The sequence below is a fragment of the Perca flavescens genome, chromosome 17 (genome assembly GCF_004354835.1).
Source record: "Perca flavescens isolate YP-PL-M2 chromosome 17, PFLA_1.0, whole genome shotgun sequence".
NCBI classification, from domain to species: domain Eukaryota; kingdom Metazoa; phylum Chordata; class Actinopteri; order Perciformes; family Percidae; genus Perca; species Perca flavescens.
Window position 1 is genome coordinate 22,948,178 of NC_041347.1, and position 20,751 is coordinate 22,968,928.

Consider the following 20,751-nt stretch of genomic DNA (forward strand, 5'->3'; position numbering starts at 1 on the left):
ATGGGTATTCCCTGACAAAGACGTGTGTATAAAAATTAGGCATATTAAATGTTATTGAACAAATTTACACTTGTGCCCATATCACTACAAAAACAGGTAATCATTTCAGACCATATAGAAAAATGAATCACTGTTAAAATGTGAAGGTAATTACATATTCAAGACCAAAAAAAGACCTGAGCCCTGTTTCAGAAAGCGGGTTTAGTGAAAACAGTGTTCAGCCTGAGATGAGGGGAAACTGGGTTTTCAGTTTCAGAGAGCAAGATCAGATAAACTCTAGATCAGTAACCCTCGCAACTTACGCTGTGAACAAACGCAGTTTTCCTCATTCATAATGTCGCTATCAAAGCACATATCTGAACGCATATACGTCTTTAGAAACATTGGAATCCCGGTTAGTTTTTTTTTTTACCCTAACATGATCTTGAGCATGACCGCTTCATGATTAATAAAGCGGTAACATGTCATCGATAACAGAGAATCTCCGGACAACGTGGATTTCTCTTCAGCACAGAATAAAATCGTTAGGCTACACTGTCCTTTATAACATTGACTATGTGGACATTAAGGCAGCTGTCAGGTTGGCAACAGTTGCACTGAAACAGCAAAATTAGGCCTACTGTAGTAGCCTAATCACTAAACTAATCTGTATAAAACCAATGAACGAATCTTTCTTTATGGTAGTTGCACTGATTGGAACATTTATATGGTAGTTATGTTGGATAGGCGTGAGTTTTTCCATTATCTGCTGATCGTCGGTTTTACATAATTTCTTTAAACACAACATGAACTCAGAGCTCAGGGATAAGCTCAGTTTGTTAAGCCTGCTTTCTGAAACAGGGCTCTGGCTATGCTCAGATTCTTGTCACTTCACTAGAGGTGCACACAAACAATCCTATTCTTGCTTGCATTTTTTGGCATTTGTCTTTTTTGATTTAGGCTCAACATTACTAAGCATTATTTACCTCAGAATCAGGATCTGCACGGGGTTAAGGGCCTGGCCCACCTGCCACAACTGATTTGGTGTCAGGTTCTGCTCAGTCCTGATGGGATGGTTGTCCCACGCATCACTGAAGACATCTAGGCTTGCCTGAATGCGCGGTAGGAAAACATAGTGGCAGCAGAATATGTGTAGGACATTGCTGATGTCAAGAAGGTGTTCGTCCTCAAGAGAGTGCAGGATATTGTAATACACTCCTGTAACACTCATGAACAAATCACGCCAGAGGCGCTCAATCCTGTATCAAAGAAAAAAAAAAAAAAGTGGAAAATACATTTTTCATAATGTGTCCTTTAAGATCCTTTGAATAACTTAACTTTTCCCCAGCCACTGAATAAATGGCCATGTTTCAAATTGATTATTGTATACATTTTAATAGAAATCAACTGACATGGGAGTTAATACTATAAATTAAATTCTAAAAGTTTTTTATTTTTTATATTTGCGATCATGGCCAGTAGATTTTTTTGGTGAGGATATTGTCTGTTCTTACAATTGCTTATGGTAGGCATCTTAATAAATAATACCTTTAGGCTTCCAAAATTAAGTTTAACTCACCGCTGATTGTGTACGCTTTTCCCCGCAATGAAGCTGTTAATGTCAGTTCCACGAACTGAGAACATTAATTCCGCTATCCCCACATTTTCTCCTCCGTGATCTCCTCTCACTCTGAAAATAAAACATGAATTTTAGATCTCATCAAGGACACAATTATGCAGAAGTGCCAACAAATAATACGTGAATCCTTTAAATTTCCCTGCATTTTTGCATAATTTAGTAATACAATATTGTCTGACAGGTCTATGTACTGTATGTAGTATAATTGATCTGTAGCTGCTCACAAAGTATAATGAGAAATATAAGTAACTTCAATTGTTTCTTTCTTAAACTGGTAAATAAGCAAGATTACTGGGCCCCGTTTCAGAAAGCAGGCTTAAAAAACTGAGTGATATGTGAAACTCCAAGTTCCAGAACAGCTGATCAGAATTAGTTCAGTCAAGTCTTAGTATGTTGAACCTGATGAAAACGCGTGTGTGGGGATAAAAAAAAAAAACATCATCACTGGAGCCCCGATACTACGATTCACCATGGCAATGGGTAAATAAAGAAAGGCAGAGCCTCCATTTTAAATCGGGTGGAGTGGGAAAAAAATGAATGTGTGCCAACGCGGACCATGATAGGCTATTCACGTTAAAATGCAGGAGTGGAGGATCAATACGTTAACATTAGTAGTTTTTAATACAGCGTTGCTCATTCATCATTTACAAGACTGGACTTTCCTTAATGAATGATAAAGAGCTGGAATTTTCCTAGAGCCCATTACATTTATTTTAAAAAGGCTAAAGGCCTGTTTATTAATTTGTAATATGAAGGGACAAAATGCAGGTGGCAATAATTGAACATAAAAATACTAATCAAACACATTAGACATAGTTTAGCCTACTCATAGACAGATTGTAAAGTAACAGTCCGCCCCAGAAGGTTAGCCTATTAATGATTTTTTTTTCAGTGGAAGAGGTGTCTAGGTTCAAACTGACTGTAAAGTTCTATTTTAAATTGATAAAATTTTGTATTTTATGAAATGCTGTCAACACATTCAGGCTATGCAGCTAAGAATGAAAATCTCACTTTTAAATTACTTTTATTTGTTTCTGCTGCACCACTGCCAGCCTCACTCAGAAATGTCACATGTATCATATCCAACATGATAACTATGATAAGAATGTTCGAATCAGTGCATCTACAATATGAAAGATTACTGTTCATTGATTAGTTTTATAGAGATTAGTTTAACAGTGATTAGGCTGCTGCAGTAATGTAGCTCACAGTAAGCGTCTCAGTGCAACTGTTGACCTGACAGCTGCCTTAATGTCCACAGAGTCAGTGTTATAAAGAATTAGGGCAGCTTTGTTTTTAAAAAAAAAAAAAAAAAATAGACAAAAAAAGGAAATATCGGACAACTGCTTCAGGCTCTGCAGGAGGAGAGAAACCCCTAAGGTTTATGTGATCTCGGTCTCTGAAACTGAAAACCCAGAGTTTCCCTCATCTCTGGCTTAACTTACTCTGAGTTTTCACTAAAGGGCTTTGGTTTGTTACTCTTTATATTAAGTAAATAACACAATAACATTTTTATTTCTTAAACCAGTAGTTTTAAAAGGGGAGAATTTTGAATGAATGTTCTGAATTATGTTTATTATTTAGTGTAGCTTTCCTTAAATTGTCCAATGTAGCAAACATTTCAAAATAGTTAAAAACACTCAACTTTGAAGGTCAGCTGATTTGTTTTTGATTCTCAACTTTTTCTATATCCATTGTACAAGTTAGATTATGGAACAATTGACAATTGTTGTAGCTTTTCTGATAACTTATTTAAGAAAGAAAAATACTGTCATGGAGGCCTATGTGTGAGGTTACAACATACTGTAGTTGATTCATGTTAGAGACAACAATTTAAAAAGTAGCCCATGTCATGTGAAAGAGTAAGACCATTGAGAATTCTGTAATGTCATCTTTAACACATACATAGTTAGTACATAGATGTGCTAATGAGCTTATACAAGTTAATGAGCTTATACAAGTTTCAGATGCAATTTAGTGATGCTGATTATGTCCACTTGTAGGTCCAAGCATGTGTTCAGACTATGCTACTTTTAACCAACTGCAAAGCACTACTATATCTGCTATCTATATTTGAGTGTTTTTTTTTTCCATCTGATGGAGCCGTTTCGAGGGTAGCCTCAAATTTACGCAATAAAAATAATAATTACAATTAAATAACATCACTACCTCAGAGGAAACCCATGCTCATTCACAGCTTCATTGAAGAATGCCAGGTGTGTATCAGATCGGTTGTTGTCTGCTACCTTGAGGTACATCATCTACATATACAATAACAAATAGAATAATACATCAATACTGTCAAGAATTTATTTTCCCCTGTAAAATAAGTCAGCTGACAAAGTTCTGAAGGGGTAAAACAATGCTTAAATGACAGGTGGAACAGTAAGAACTATTGACTCATTCAATTTATAATGGGATCTCATGACATGAGAAATCATCAAAACAGTTAATTTTAGTTCAGTTCATAATAGAGTTCAGCACTGATAAAACTGCTGAATGGAACAGATGTAAACTTGACAGGAAAATTGTTAAAGGTTAAAAGTACACCCTCAAAGTTAACAGAATAATACGTAATAGGTTCAATACGACTTTGCAAAGTCAAGTTCATGTAATTGACTTTTCTGAAACCATTCAAGTGAAAAGGCTATTAAAATCTACAGGACTTAGGAATATGCTGTGTATGCCAAGGCTAACCAGTTGTTTATTTTTACATTTGTCATGAACATCCAAGAGACCATAAGGACATTTCCTACACGTATTTGCAAAGACCGGCTAATTCTGACTTTTTCAAATTATGAATTTTTCAAATTATGAATTAGGAGGTTCCTGAGTTGGTATGGAATGACCCTAGGGGTAGGCTACACTGCTGGATGACAGAAAACAATTGAAGTCAAATATATTTGTTTCTAAGGAACACCACCTGTTTGTACAGAAAATAAACTAAAAACGTATGAGAATAAAAAAAAATCTTCCATGCTTAAAACGGGGTCAGTCAGTAACATTTTGCAGTTCTTTTTCCTTGAAAGGAATTCTTACCTTTCTTGAATAGCCATCTATTCCCCCAAAGATAACAAAGTTGTACCTAGATTAAAATAAATCAGACAAGTAGTAAGTCCAAAACACACTACATAACTCTGTGATCTATTACTCTGGTTGATGTGATACAATATACACAATGCCAGATACACAACTAGAAACAAAAACGAACTAAACAGATACAGATAGTGTACAGACATACCTGATGAGCTTGTGATTGGTGTCAATGTGCACCATGTACTTTGGGTAAGGAACTGTGTACGTCCTCCTCACCACACATCTCAGACGAGTCATCCTGGAAAGTACACCTACACTGTCCACGCGATGCATGGATGCATACACTCTGTCCCATTGCACTCTGTGTCCCTGTGCAAGTAGAGCACCTTTGACTACTCTGCACCCAGCATCTGGCATTGTGCTCTTAATTCCTGTGATCAATGAGTCCAATTCATCGTCACTGCAGCCACTGTATGAGGCAGATATAGATAGATTATTTTCAGCCATCCGCCTAAAAAGTGTAGCTCTCGACACACCAAGGAGTCTAGCGATGCATTTTGATGGCAGCCCAAGTTCTAGAAGATGTGTGAGGGTCTCTACTGACGTTGTCAATCGTGGACGCCCACTAAAGCCCTTCTGCAAATCCAGTGTTATAAATGTCTGCTCATTCTCCATCTCCTGTTGGATAACAGTACTCAAATTTGTAAGTGCAGACAGTAATTCTTCTCCTACATTCACTGCGTCATCCAGAGCACTTAATAAAACTAAATTCTGATGGCAAACAAAATGTAACCCTTCCATGTCGAGAGGCTGCCTCTCCAAGATGTGTAGCAGTCGGTCATGCAATCTCTGAAGGATTTCACGCTTCAGTGATTCCTAAAGGATAGAGAAAAATAGATATTTAAATTTTATTTACTTGCTGTCTGTAAATGTTTTCTTAGCTTTCCCCTTAAATACAGAATCACAAGCTGTGAATTGGAGGCCAACTTCAGCTTCATCTTATGCCGGTTTCACATACAACGCAGCTCCCGGGCCAATAACCGCACAAAAGCCCGAGCTGCTACCTCGGCTTGGGGCGACAGACCCTGTCAAACAGTCACTTAATTCATAAAAATTTCACCTTTATGGAAAGATACTAGCCTGACCCTATTAGCATGCAGACGCGCTAGCGTAGCTCGCTAGCTCAGCTCGCTAGCTTATGATGATAGTTGCACAATTAAACCGGTTAACATTAACAATTAAACAACATCTCATAACAAGGAGATAACTAACTAAACACGTTAAGTTATACTTACCGCTCCCCTGTCGTTGCCAGAAGCCATATTGAGGGCTCAACCAACTGACTGAACTCCACCGTGACAGCGCTAGCCCGCACCACAGGCACGTAGCGCTGTGCGAACGCGTTCGTGATTGGCTTATGAGTAAACAATCCCCCACGTGGGGTGCGTTCTTGTGATTGGCTAAAATAAGGCAGCCATCTGATTGGTTGCAGATCTGTTTAAAAAAAGGCATTTGTGTGTGAGTCGAGCCACGTCAGGGGAGTCTCAAAATTCACACACAAATGCAGGGAAGTTAACAGACCGCAAGCAGTTTATAAATCAAGATTTATTTGTGTGTGCATCAGAAATACATTTGTGAATCTTGTCCTGTGCATTTGTGAATCTTGTGTGCATTTGTAAATTTTGTTTGCATTTCTGAATTGTGTGTGCATTTATGAATTTTCTGTGCATTTATGAATTTTCTGTGCATTTGTGAATTTTCTGTGCATTTGTGAAACTTCTGTGCTTTTTAAATTTTTTGTGTGTATTTGTGAATTTTGTGCGCATTTGTGTATCCTGTGTGTGCATGTATGAATCCTGTGTGTGCATGTGTGAATGTAGTGTGTGCATTTATCTTTATTGAGACTCTTTTAGCTCCATAACCCAAATGTTTCTATTGCAACATTGTCAAACATTTGATAGTCTCTGTGTGACTCTCATGTGTGACTAATTATGTAGGAATCAATTAAAGCCTTGCATTTGCCTGCTGAGATGCTGAAAAATAACATGTGCATACAGGAGCTTTGAAATATGTCCTTAACCAGCAAAATGTTTAACCATGTGCTTTGCAACAACAAGCAATACACCAACTGGCAACTGTCATGCTACATTGTCTTCTTGGTGACAAGTTCAGTTATTTTAGAGCTCATTTAAGAGTAAGTGTGCTGTAAATAGTTTTTCAGTTGATCAGAGAAGTGCTCAAACTTGCTGTAAACAACACCAGTGGATTTTCCGAATCATGCTCCCGGCAGGGTTCACTCTCGCTATGCTAAGAAAAAAATATTTCTTCTGTGAACAATACTTGGAGGGGTTATTAACCTTGAGATGCTTTGACATATTTTACAACATGAACAGACTCCAAAGACAATAGAAGAGGGAGCATGTAGTGTAAGTCAACTTGGAAAACAGAATGCTTATGTGGACATGAATGCAATAGCAAAGGCAATGTTTAATGAGGAAGCAAATCTGCAAACAACAAACAGAATCAATGAGGTGCTGTTATAAAACCTCGCTGTTAACAAGAAATACAGAACACCACAAGGCAAACATGAATTTTGTTTGCAGAGGATCTGGCTCACAAATTTATTTTGAAGACCTTTACATTAAAAACAGTATTTATATATAAAGCAGCGGGCAACCACTCCCGTCTTTTTGCCAGTGCCTTTTGGTCTTGGAGCACTGACAAGAGCACTAACCTAACACGTTTTTTGGTGGTGGGAGAAACTAGAGCACCCAGAGGAAACTCACGCGAACATGGAAACTCCACACAGAAAGGCCGGACCGGGGATCAAACCTAGTACTCAGCAGTGCTAACCACTGAGCCACTGTGACGCCCAAGACATCTGCAGAGGGAGTTCTAGTTAGGTAAGGTAAATAATTTGGATGAACTAAAGTACGGCAGGGAGACGTGCTGGTGTAGATTCAGAGGTATTAAGGAGTCAATTTGGAGCATTCTTTGATGCCTGCCCTGGTTGGTGAGATTCTTCAGTAATGAGCAGGTTCAAAGTTTTTCATTCTCTTATCAGGAAGCCTTAAAAACCTCACTTGGCTCAGGCTGACAAGTTGTAGGGATGCAGAAAAAGGTAAGCTATCAGTGTGTCATTTTCAGAAATAAAAAGGAGAAAGACAAAAGAAATCCCTGTCTTTTTGGGCAAGGATTAAAACTGTACAAGCCAGAACTGATAACAACCAAACACAAAGCCTCATCAAAAGGACCAGTGTGGATACAATACTGAAGAGAATAGCCTTGCTCTTAATCTTTGCGTTTTCCCTCATTTTCACATCTCTCAAAAAAAGAAGTGTCTAATTCATTTAAATTATTTCACAAATTGATCATCGTCAAACCCTCAAACAGCTAACAACCATTGATCTCTGTCTTCATTTTCAAATTCAATAAATTATCAATTTCAAGTGGTTTTAAGTGACAAGGAGTTATTGACAGAGCTGTTGACTGTCCTGCTAGATTATCTTAACATGTTTTTCAGCCTGACACAAAATCTAATCTACTTGCTTTAAACCAGTGTGTGTGTGTGTGTGTGTGTGTGTGTGTGTGTGTGTGTGTGTGTGTTATGGCTAAGAGGACACATACCGTATCTGAGAAGTGCCGTGTTTGCTTGGTTTGCTTGTTTGAGTATTTGCGTGCACAGTCTGCAGTTTGTAGGTATGCAAATATCTTTGATTCCTCAAGATCTTGCAAATTCTACAGCAGATCCCTCAGTCATATTCATCCTTTCTGCATTAACTGTCATTGAACTTTGAAGGATAATTTATATTGTTGAGTAAAATAAATGATCTCAAACATGTAGAGATTAGATTTATTTTGACAGTGAATAAACTTTTTTTTTTTAGAAAGATTTATGTCAACTGTTTGTGTAGTGTTAGTTGGAAGGCAGCAATCCTTCTGTAGTGATGGATCTTGGTCATGCCAAAACAAGCTCCACCTGCTGCACCCATCCATTCATCCACACACAGGGAGGCGGACAGACACGGGCAACAGAAGAAAAAAAAATGTTTACCTTTTCTCTGATGGATTGGCAGCAGCGAGATCCACACAACTGTAATTCACTGATGGCTGGATAAATGGGATTGATAAAATGAACTCATGTTCTCCTAAAATAACAGGAAAAAAGACTGTCGCCCAGGGGATGCATTGGAGACAAGCTCATTAGGAAGACTCTACAGTATTGTCTTTGTGTATGAAGATACGCTTTCTTTAGTGCGTGCCTTCATGTAAACATAGATCTCTATGCTATTGATTAAAAGCTAATCAAAGAGAAAAAGAATCAAGAGAAGAGCTACAGGGTATAGTGGGGTAATTAAGTGAGCACACCCCCACCTCAGCCATGTTCAGATGGCATCTCATTTTTGTGTGATCAATTTAGTTAAGGGGTTAAATGAGCTGTGTGAAACACACAGCACATCCCCTTAAGCCACATGTCTAGTCTCAGTCTATTTTTTAATTCCGTCATCCATCTCTGTTTAAAGGATAGCTATTATCTTGTGGTGGTTATAAGGTATTAACTGCTTGCACCTTTGCCATTATGCACAATAGAGAAAAAAGCTCACCGCTGTTTCCAGAAACAACCGTACAAAATACACATTTTTAAAAGGCATAGCAGAACTCATAAGTTGAAACACTATCATGTTTTGTTTGTAAAGATTTTTTTAATTATGATGCCATTCACACAGTGGCTTCCCTGGCCTACTTTGGTATCTAATATAGAGTTAAAATTGGTAAAGACATGTATACCACAACAACACAAGCCAGAAGCATGCACATACACATGAACACACAAATGGATCCTTGTCCTGGAGTTTGGGAGAGGAACAAGCCTGATATTGGCATTGACCACAGGCCTCGTTAACAATGCCAAAACAAAATGCTGCACTAATCCCAATTAGGCTTCTGTAATGAGGGGGAGCCTGCACACAAGGAGGAAGTGCCAGGTTGCATCCCCAAAACTCAATTACACAGCCATTCAGGCAAGGAAAATGGTGACAGGGCCCAGTAATATGTGTGTATATGTAAATTTGTACGTGTGTGTGTATGGGTGCAAGTGCAGAGATATGGCTGCAACTATAAAGAAACAATGACGGACACAGTGTGGAAGCAGAGGGATTGTGTGGATGCGGTAGACGCTCTTAACTCCAGAAGAACGCAAACAGAGCAAGGCTTAATTTAAAGTCAGTGTTATTCTTTCAGGGAGCTTGAGGTTCACACATGAAGTGCCTTTGCAGCTGGAGGCAGCAGCCATTTCAAATAACCAACAAGTACTGTAAAAACAAACTTTGTTGACACATAAGGTTATTTGGCACACAAAAGTCAGATAAACAGACACAAAAACATCTCAGTGAAAGTGAACATACTGTAAGTAACAACAATAACAAAAGGTTTAAAAGTTTTTTCCATTGATGTTAACAAGAAGTGTCCATGACAATACACCATCACGATGTGTGTAACCCCCCGGCTAGTCTCACATTGCCAGACCTATCTCCACAGCACTGCGGAGTAAGGTCTGGCTCCTTCACACTTACATTTCTGGATAGGAGAAAAAAAACGCTCTGGATTGTTTGCATTTCTTCAAACCAATCACAATTGTCTTCGGTGGCGCTAAGCTCTGGACACAGGGACGCTGGCTTAAGTTAACTGTTCACACAATACAGTAATGTGAGCTACTTAAATTAGCTGGATACATGGTTAAACGTAGTTTGCTCTTACCAGTGTATCGCCCTGTGTAACGATACTTCATCCACAGCAATCCTGCCACAAAATGTCCCAGTAGGATAGTAAATGCTGTAACGTTAAACATATTCTCTGTACAGTTATTCCCCAAAAGAACCACGCAAGACTGCCTTGTTGCACGATCCAAACTTTCTATAAAATGTTTACATTTTCAGCGTGTACCATGCTAGCTCGAAGTTTGTGGTTGTTTCCCGAAAAACAAACAGAGTTTTGCAAGGCGAGGGACACCCGGCGGGGATGTTTTGCCTATTATGCTGGAAATGAATTAATTATCGGGGTGTTGTCGATCCAGACTAACACCCCGCCGGCTGATGCTGTTCCTACGAACTCTGGCGTGTGCTGTTGGAAATTGGATCTTTAAAAGTGCAGAACCTGCTCTAATTGAAGTGCTACATTCTAATAATAATGTCCAAGTTATCAAAGTTGAGTTAATTAAAGCATTAAAGCAAACCGTTCCTGAAGCTGAAATGAGCATGAGAATGTCCACAGTTTGGTAAGGTAGACTCAATAGGCCATTTGCCTTTTTTCAAGCAGGATCATGGACACTCACTTATGTCTGCATGCAGAAAGACTCAAGGTTGGAAAGTCATTCACTCTCTTTCATTAGGCAGTTTTACCTCTGGACTAAGTCATTGTGGATATTCTCTCAGGTGTAAGAAAACTCCAAGTCAAGTAGAATGAGTTAAGGTGATTTTATTTCAGTACAATTACAGTCTGATCAGATCACACAATGACACACCCTGCATACAGATTCAGATGACCTGCAGGCAGGAGCTGTATTCATAATGTGATACTGATTTAGTAAAAGATTAAAATTGATTTCTTAACTTTTTTGCACAAAGTTTTGTGATTCTCCAAAGTTTTATGAATCCTGCATGTCTCACTTTCTCTTGTCTGTGGGTATGTGTCGGTAGAAGGATGAGAATGTACAAGATTATGGTGTATTTACGATACTTTCGTGTTTTTGGTCTAATAATAGGTCTGTATGTTTTATTAAAACGATGTGTCTTAAATTGAGTAGGAGAGAATTATTTGTGCCACATTACCTGTCACTTTCCATTGCAGATGACAGATAAAATGGCACATGGCGTGGTGATTGCATGCTACCTCACTGGATTAATAGTCCTTGACCGGGAGGGGGGCTGCTGGCTGTTTAGGGGGGAAGGAGGTAGGGTGTCTCCTGTAAAGGTCACCCAGTCCCCGATTAGACACATCAGCAGGCTATTAGCAACAAGGAAACTGCCACCGCCTTTCTCCAATCAATGAAAAGGATGCCATGTTAAAGGACAGCTACTATCAGCCTATACCATTAAATCCCCCCTCACAAATGAGTCTGAACTTCTCAGCAGTGAGGAAAATAACACTTAGAATACGAAAGAATTTACCTAAAGCCTTTTATCAGAGTATTACACTGCTGCAGTAAAATAGATGAACAAAGAAAATGAATTAAAAATGAATAAGATGTCCGGAGGTTGAATTGGATAATGTTTTGCAATGAGATTACAGGGCCTATAAAGATGGTGTTTGGAACAAGATTTATACAGAGAAGACAACGCTGTGTGTGGTGTGTGCATGAATTTGTGAATGTGTGCCATTTTCTTTTAATTCTCTTATCATTTAATGTTTCAGGCAAACTTAGTGCTGAATTTTTAAGCCTCCTGCCACCACTGAAACACCTTAAGAAAGCCTCACCTCTAAATCCCTTCACACATAAATGCACATCCATAATTGAATTCCTCCTATTTTTCACTGAGACACACACACACACACACACACACACACACACACACACACACACACACACACACACACACACACACACACACATACACACAGACACACACACATGTTGAATCATACTGCATTTCTTGTTGAGCGGACACATGTTTTATCTGTCACCCGTTACTCTCATCTCTTGATGAATTCATTTGAATAATGCCCTTGAGGAGAGATAGTAGCAAGAACATTAAGGAACGTCTAATGTATTCATGTATGTCGCCTCCAGGAGTGATTGCTAGTCTATATCTATTGTCAACACATAGGTGAGACGAATGTTTTGACTAGCTTGGTGATCTGTCATAATAAATTAATAACTAGAGAAATCTGGTTTTAGTTAGATAAAGAAATCATTCCAGAAAGAAAGATATCCATGGCTTTGGATGGTCAAAACAAGAATGTGCTATAATAAAAGATCACAGTGGTTTCACCTTCTTTCAAACACTCGAATCAGAGCTGTTCAGGAAATATTTGAGGAACACTAAAACCTAGACAGGCTGATTGGACTGGTGCACTTAGTGGGGTTTAATCTGAACAGGATTTAACAGGGATTGCACTGTTTTGTTATGCAGTTCCAACTTGGGTATTTCTGCCACTTCAATAGAAATTTCAACATAACACAATAAAAAGAAAACCTTTAATAGACTGTCAAATGTCAGACACGGTATTATCCCAAGGTAGCCCTTCACCGGCAGGATTACAGTTATTGAAAATAGCAAAAGTGTATTTTCATTTGCATCCATTTTTGTACTGCTAAAAAGGATTAGTGTTTACAAACTATATTCCAGGAACTAATAGTATGATTAGAAAATATTTTTTTCTTGTTCAGTGAATAGGTCAAGTGGGGTCTGAACTACTGTAATGTAGACTGTGAAGCAATAAAACTCCTGGCTTTTATCTTGTATTCTTTTCATTTCTGTCACTGTAGCATTGTTTCAGAGTAGCCTCACATTCTCATGGTCCTCTAGTAGGGCTGAATGATTTAGGCAAACAATCTAATTGTGATTTCTTCAACCAATATTGCAATTTAAAATGTGATTATTTTTTTACGCTATTTATCTGCTTTATAATTCAACAAAGACAAACAATAAATCATTGTCTAGTGTGACCAACACAATTAGATAAATTAAACAAACTGTTCTTTCCTGTAGGCCAAGCCTGTATGTTATTATATTGATGAAATTAAGTAATGCATGAATTTATATGAATGACATTTATTTATAAACTACTTCAATCACAGTGGCTGATTTGTTGAATGTCCAGATAATTGCCATGACAACATAAAGCACTGACAAATAAGCCCGCTGTAAGCATTACTATGAAAGTCCGTAACAAAACACACAAACTAAAGACTACAGAAATGCACTTTTTAAACACTGTCTGTGAACTTTACTAGACAGTCTTTAAATATGTATATGTGCACAATGAGTATGGCACAGCCAGCGTCAGTTGTAGCAGCGGAAAAACAATTTTTTTCAGCTTCACTGCAACTCGGTTTAAATTTTTTTGTGTATGGCGACCTGGTTAAAATATGTGCAGGAGGACATGTTGTATCGCTTATCCAGAGTATTTATCAAAGCTGTGAGCCCAGTCTTGGTCACCGTACTGAGCTGCATCATATCATCCGCAAAAAACTCTGAAACTGCTTGAGTGATTTCGTCGTTCTGTTCTGAAGTTTGTTCACTTGGAGTTACACTTACCCCTAATTTCCACCAGGTGTGTCTGCACTGCGTTCGCTCGTGTGACGTGCCCGGCGAGCAATCACGGCTAATCAAGTCAATGTATGATTGACAGCTGCGCCACTGCGTGAAGCGGGTCTCTGCTCCGCCAAATACTGTATACGCGGCAGGTTTATTTTCACACAAGCCACGGGCCGTTCGGACAGCCAGGCAGGCAGTGAAACTGCAAGACTATCCAGTCAATTTACCAAAACACCCCCCCAAATATTGTTTTTGTCTCCTTTACAACACCACATCACACATCTTTTTTTTTTATTAGGACAACACCAGAAAAGAGAAGGCATGGAGTTTAATTGCAGGACAGCTTGGAGTAGAAGGTAGATACTTGCTTAATAGACACGCGATTGTTCTGTAAAGTACTTGTAGAGTCAATATAACCTAGGAGTCAGGCAGCAGGATGCTCCTTTTCTGAGGAGCGCCCGATGTAGTATTGCACGTGGCGGAGGACGGAACAAAACCGCTGCGCAGCCAGAACGCAGCACAGACGTGCCCAGTGGAGAGTCGGAGTTACGTGGTCATGGATCCCTGTCGGGTGGTATTTTGCATACTTGACACAATGTGTTTGGCTTTTTAGCGAGGCAACTATCCTACATGGCTTTGTGGTGTTTTTTTTTAGATTCAGGTTAGTAGTGTTGCCCCTCTGCAGACTGCTTTACTCTCGCATGTCACATGACCAGAGTGTAACCTTTGCGGTTAGAAAATCAAATTTTAATATATCGCGATTTAAAAGGTAAAGGTACTTTATTGTCACATACACATACATGTAGCAAAATTCATTCTCTGCATTTAACCCATCCCTCATGGGAGCAGTGGGCAGCCATTTACAGCGCCCGGGGACCAACTCTAGATCTGAGCCAGTGCTTTGATCAAGGGCACTGACTGGAGAACCTAGTATATGTTTTTTGATGGTGCGGAAAACTGGAGCACCTGGAAGAAACCCACGCAAACATGGGGAGAACATACAAACTCCACACAGAAAGGTCTGTATTCAAACCCAGAACCTTCTTGCTGTGAGGCCACAGTGGTAACCATTGGGCCACCACACTGCCCTAATTGCAAATGCAATTAATCATTCAGCCCTATCCTCTAATGTGAGCCTCCATCTTAATATTTTTTTCATCTCACTCTCACTGTGGGTCTCCCAATCTATTTCTTTCTTTCATCAGCAGTGGAATGTGGGACACAAGGACTCCTTTTCATTTCCAACTCCACCTAAAAATGCGCGAGGAGCTGGAAGCTGGTAGCCAATCTGATCTCCACTCTCTCTGTCATTACTCTGTTCTTATTTCTCTTAACCCCCTGCACCTTTCTACACACAGTAATCCAGGCAAATAAGGAAACGGGAGCCTAGTGGTTATCTGTATTTCCAATTACAAAGACCCAATAATTAGACGGGAATCAGAGGTCTAGCAATTACAACAGACATCCGCTCCTTCCAATGACTCTGTTTAAATTAGTCTCCAGTGCTTAGAAAATTAGTGATGCACACATCAAACGTGATTCATATCCCTATTTTTTTAATTGAGAGAAATAATGATTTGCATTTTTCTCCTGCACAAATATGCTGACAGACTTACGGTATATCATTGATATGATTCCTCTAAAACTGAACTGTGCTCGCAGACAAAATAAATCCATTGGTTCTGCAGCTGGGGTTGCCAGGGATAGACCTATTTATTCATCCACAGCTAAATAGCCCATTAAAATGTTTTCTAGTGTCTCCTATAAAAAGAAAAACAATTATTGTTACATATTTGGAGACTTTTTTGCAAATAGGCCATTTTAGAAATCATACATTTGTATTACCTTCACTGCAGCACGACATTAGCCTTGTATGTACAAACTTAATGATTAGCCATGTATGGGAAAATGGACTGTGCATTTAAGGAATAATATTTTCAAAAACTACAGCCGAATTAAATTGTGCTACTAATTAATTTATGCTAACAAGCCAATAGTTTTGCCACACAGTCATTTGCTGATTTCTGTCTGTCTGGAAACAAAATGAAGAACTACAGTGCATTGTGTGGCAGTGAGCTACTTTCCTGGCCTTGTTGTGTGTAATATTTTGATTCAGAACAAACAGTTAAAAAAAGTATTATATCTGATAGACATCAGCAATCATTACTATAAATCAAATATTCTACGGGCGAGCATCATAATTGCTGAATCGTGTGTCAGCAATCGTTTGCAGCAGCCAGACTTTTAAATCTTCTTAATAATTAAACATTTATAAGGCTGTACTCTGCTGCAAGCAATGAGTCATCAGCAGGAGTTAGACACACATTTTTCTAACTGACATGTGACATTCAGCCCACCTCAGCAGTAGAAATCAAACACCAAGGAGGCCGGACACTGAAATAACTCTTTGTTATACAACATGACTATATACTCACTCCTAATTATGCATTTTGTTTGTCAACTGCCCCAGATGACTCCACCCATGGCTGGTGATCTGCAGTATTTTGGCTTGTTCATTTGTGTCAAGGCTGAGAGGGGAAAACTAAGCAGAGGATTTGGGTGCAAAAAAATGGATGGTGTGTGAAATGTACAGTAGATCCTCTGAAAGAAATGTCATGCTTAGCTGAGCCAAGCTGGCTTAGTGCTTTCAATGGGTGATCACATTTCTACTCTTTCCAAGGGAGGCCTCGGCATTAAAAAGTGCTTACTCACCACAGACGAGACTGGACTGTGACGCAAACACAGAGCTGGTTGAATTCAAACTTAACAACCCCAGAGTGAAACAGTGAGTTTGTATTAATTGAGGTCATTCAACATCAATAACCCGATGTATGATCGAAATATAAATTCTGCTTTGGAAGTGCCCAGCAGAGGACACCATCCATCCTTGCTGTACTGTGAGGGCAAAGGTCAGAGTCAAATGGAAGGAGGATTCCAGAAAGAAAAGAAAAAAAAACAACTACATCAATTACATATTCAGTAGACTACTATGTATTTCCTGAACCACAGTAGGGCAGGCAAAGGGCAAATCTCCTGAAACCCATTATAGAGGGTACACTACAGTAGGTCAATCAATGTCACTTAACACTTTATGGTGAATCTAGCCCACTTTAGCTGGAGCGAAAGATGGTTGAGCACTCAGCAATCTTAATTAGTAAAATATTAAGGGCCTCTAATAGGCACTTTAGCTTTGATGGATGGTACGGACCTGTCCAACCTATTGTGATGTGACCTGCCCCTGCTGACCCACTGAGGAGATGTGAAGAGAGTGAAAATATCAGACAGCGTGGGGTCAGATTTGAGAGATGACGCAACATTAGTAAGGGTCCACTCAACAAGGAGACATCAGTCCATGACGTGGTATCATGCTGATCCCACTTACACAGGGGAACAGCCTCATGTCATTGTCTTGTTGTTTCATTGCAGTTTCATGTCTTTTATCTCTGTTTATATTATTACTTTCTGACCCCATTACATTTTGTCCTTGAGCTGATTGAGCAAGATTGATCGCTGCTCAGATGGAAGGAAAGGCAGTGACATAAAAATGAAAGCAAGAACTGGGCACCAAAGAATGAAAGACACTTGACTTCCTGTATGCCCCCTTTCTGTGACTCACGATGATGGCTCTCTTTAAGCACCATTAGACATTAGTAATTATCCCTTCTTTCTACAGAAGTACACTGTGAAATCTTTAAACTATGAAACTCCATGCAGCTTACCTGCCATGTTCTAACAATGTAACTCTTTAGTATGATTAGGACAAAGTATAGATACAGCAAAATATCATTGTCCTTCGTGGGATACGAGAATCGATACGCTGGTGCCAAATATCAATATTTTAATTAATAAAATAAGGTGCTCTAAGTAGATTTCTCTGCTCCCAGCATCACTGCTTCAGCCTTCATGGCTCCTCAAGGTGGCACTCAACACATGAAAGAGGGAAACTTGAACTTAAGTGTGAGTTAGTCGAAGAGGAAGAGGTTTTCAATGGGATGGCGGATAGCAGTTTTAAGGAAATTTAAAAAAGTATTGACCCATAGTTGTTCTATAGTTCTGTAATTTTAATTTACAGACTAAAAATACTTGTGCTGCAGAACTGTGCCGTTTTCAGTTTGGACTTGTGGTGAATAAAAACCTGCACTTAACCTTTTCATAGGCATTTTGTATTCATAGTTAGACCTATATCGTGATGTATCATTATAGGATTGTCTAGCAATTTTGATTATCTCCAAATTGCTTTATCGTGATATTATCGTTATCGTGAGCCATGTATAATATTGTGAGGAACCCTGTGACCGGGCGTTCATGGGCATCAAAAAAACATATTTCCCAGTGAAAACGTCATCATTAACGTCACTTTATGAGGAATCAGAGGTGGGGAAACTCTGGCTAGATTTTGCTAAAAGAGTTTCCCAGTTGGTGACGTGTTGTTAACAACTGACATTTGATGTAGGCGACTTTGAGTCACTGAAAATATTTCAATGACAATAAACTGTTTATTGTGGACAAACGCCTCTGCCAAGAAACATACACAGACATAACATGTTTCAAAATATTCATAAATTCGCCTATGTATTAAAAAAACAACACCTTATCAGTGTCCTTTCCCGTTCGTTGTCCTGAAGATAACACAGAAACACACCATGATTCTCACCCCAACTACTTAGACAACCTATCAATGATACACAAAGATGAACACATCTCCTGCAGATGTGATATACACCATGAATGATGATAGGACTAAAATTTTCAGTACTTAAGTTAAAAAGTATGTAGGTGTTAAATCTGATAATTATTTAAAAGCAAATCATAACAAGAACAGAACCTTGTACTGTAATATTTACAAAGTTATTAAAGTTGCAGTACAAACTACAGCATCATCATTAAAAGGAGGATAATTATTTGGTGTACAAACATCATGAAATCTTCAGACTACTTCAGATGAATGCTATAAGTCCAAACACTGTCTGCCTGCCTGATTGATTGAGTGTGTGTGTGTGTGTGTGTGTGTGTGTGTGTGTGTGTGTGTGTGTGTGTGTGTGTGTGTGTGTGTGTGTGTGTGTGTCCATACTGCAGCATTCTTGTGCAATTCAAGTGCTCCAAAGGATGCATCAACTCTTGGCAGGTATTCTCTTTGCAGGTTCTTTCACTATCATGCTGGAAGAAGCACAACTGTTGTGATGAGCGTTTATGCAGTAGTTGAGAGAGAAACGCACCTGAGGCTCGTCTGTAATGTTTTATGGAAAATGCATAACTTTGGTGCCTTCACATCAGAGCTGTGCTCCTCCACACTGTTGAGGCTTTGAGCCAACTGAGCCATTAGGGCTGTACTGTACTTTGAGACTGTGTTTACTGGGCAAACAGACTAAACATCACACCTCTATGTTGACAAAGGGGAGAAAAAACATCACCACAAACTATAGCCTCAAATGTTGCCATAGAGTTGCCAATTACCAGTGACAATGACTTTACCTGGATTCACGTCATTAAAATAAATAATAGAGAGTCAACTGATATTTGAAAACAATTAAGAAAAAATCATGTTAATGGTTAAATTATTTAAATAATAAAACTGACTAAAACGAGATGGAGCATACACCTGGAGAGCAAGAGTTCAAGGCAAACTTTTAAAGCATCTACCACTCAGACCTAAACAACCATAGTTTTAGTTGCCCTGTACACTATGAATTCACACTACACAGCATGAATGCACACTACTTTCTGCATTGGCCCTGAATGCTGCAATAAATGTTGCACAGCATACTGTTGTATATACTGTTAGTGAAATTTATTGGAGACAGGGCTGCAGATGTAATCACAGAGAAGTTAGTGTAGTTTAAGAGGAGTTGAGTTTCGGAAGGATTTAAAAAAAGAAACAAAACAAAAGGGGTGTGAATTCAGCAAAATGGGCTGCGACTGAACTTTAAGAAGATTATTATTAAATTCAATGTAGTTCACCCACTGGACCAACCCAAGTCAAATTGAATACACCTTTTTATCAATGTTGAAACAATAAAAAAATAAGCCTACTGAAGTGGCCAGTATGTACTTTATTTTCTTTATTCATTGAAGCCTCTATGTTTACAGGCTTGTAGTGATGCGCATGTGCTATAGGTGCCAAAGAAAAATCTGTTTGGTACTGCCAATTTGTTTTGTTTTGTCATGGTTCATGTGTGCAATAAACATTAAACTTCGTGAGAAAAGAAAACTTGGCAGAGAATCGTGATATCAATTCTCAGCTAAAAGAATCGTGATTCATATTTTTCCCTGAATCGTGCAGGCCTAGAGAACACTTTGACAAATGCAGGACAGGTATCACAGAAGAGGGATCATATCAACGACACCATTTTGCAAAGCTAAAAAGATAAGAAATGAAAACAACGTCCACAGCAACAACAAATAAAAAGAGCATTCTTTCAATAGCCTTTTTACTGTGGTTATTTGAAGAAGGCGATGTGGCCTTTAGAAGTTTTATTTCCTCATTATAACAGCCAACCTTGGGTACTTTACCACTTTGAACACAGATGAATGTGTCCTTTATTTTGTCTGACAGATTCTTACTCTGTGCACTGTGTACGGCTTTGAGATAAAAATGAAAAAGGACTAAAAGACAGTGGCCTCTTTCGTTTGTTACTGTATGGAGGATACTTTCACCCAGAAAAGAGGTGACAATTTTCAGTTAATAATAAGATTGTTAATTAAATGTATAATCAATAAAATGTGTGTGTTCACTGAACCTTTGCTCAATGAAGAAGGAGCTGTAAATCCCATAATATGTACATTGGTTTGTTCAATAAAACTTGATAAGAGCAACTTGAATAATTTTCAGTGTCAGTGTTT

The 20,751-nt window shown here is 38.8% G+C and overlaps 2 protein-coding genes across 2 annotated transcripts in view; both read right to left on the bottom strand.

Moving 5' to 3' along the window:
• Positions 1 to 20,751, bottom strand: part of grid1a (glutamate receptor, ionotropic, delta 1a) — a 279,228-nt gene that overhangs the window by 150,675 nt on the left and 107,802 nt on the right. The gene's annotated exons all lie outside the window — the stretch shown is intronic.
• On the bottom strand, positions 1,018 to 6,276 carry LOC114571944 (uncharacterized). The gene is made up of 6 exons (XM_028603266.1): positions 5,950 to 6,276; positions 4,860 to 5,530; positions 4,658 to 4,703; positions 3,788 to 3,879; positions 1,559 to 1,669; positions 1,018 to 1,090 (listed from the first exon to the last, which is right to left on the bottom strand). Exons 1-6 carry the CDS (start codon positions 5,974 to 5,976, stop codon positions 1,081 to 1,083), a joined length of 957 nt encoding a protein of 318 aa, XP_028459067.1. The 5' UTR covers positions 5,977 to 6,276; the 3' UTR covers positions 1,018 to 1,080.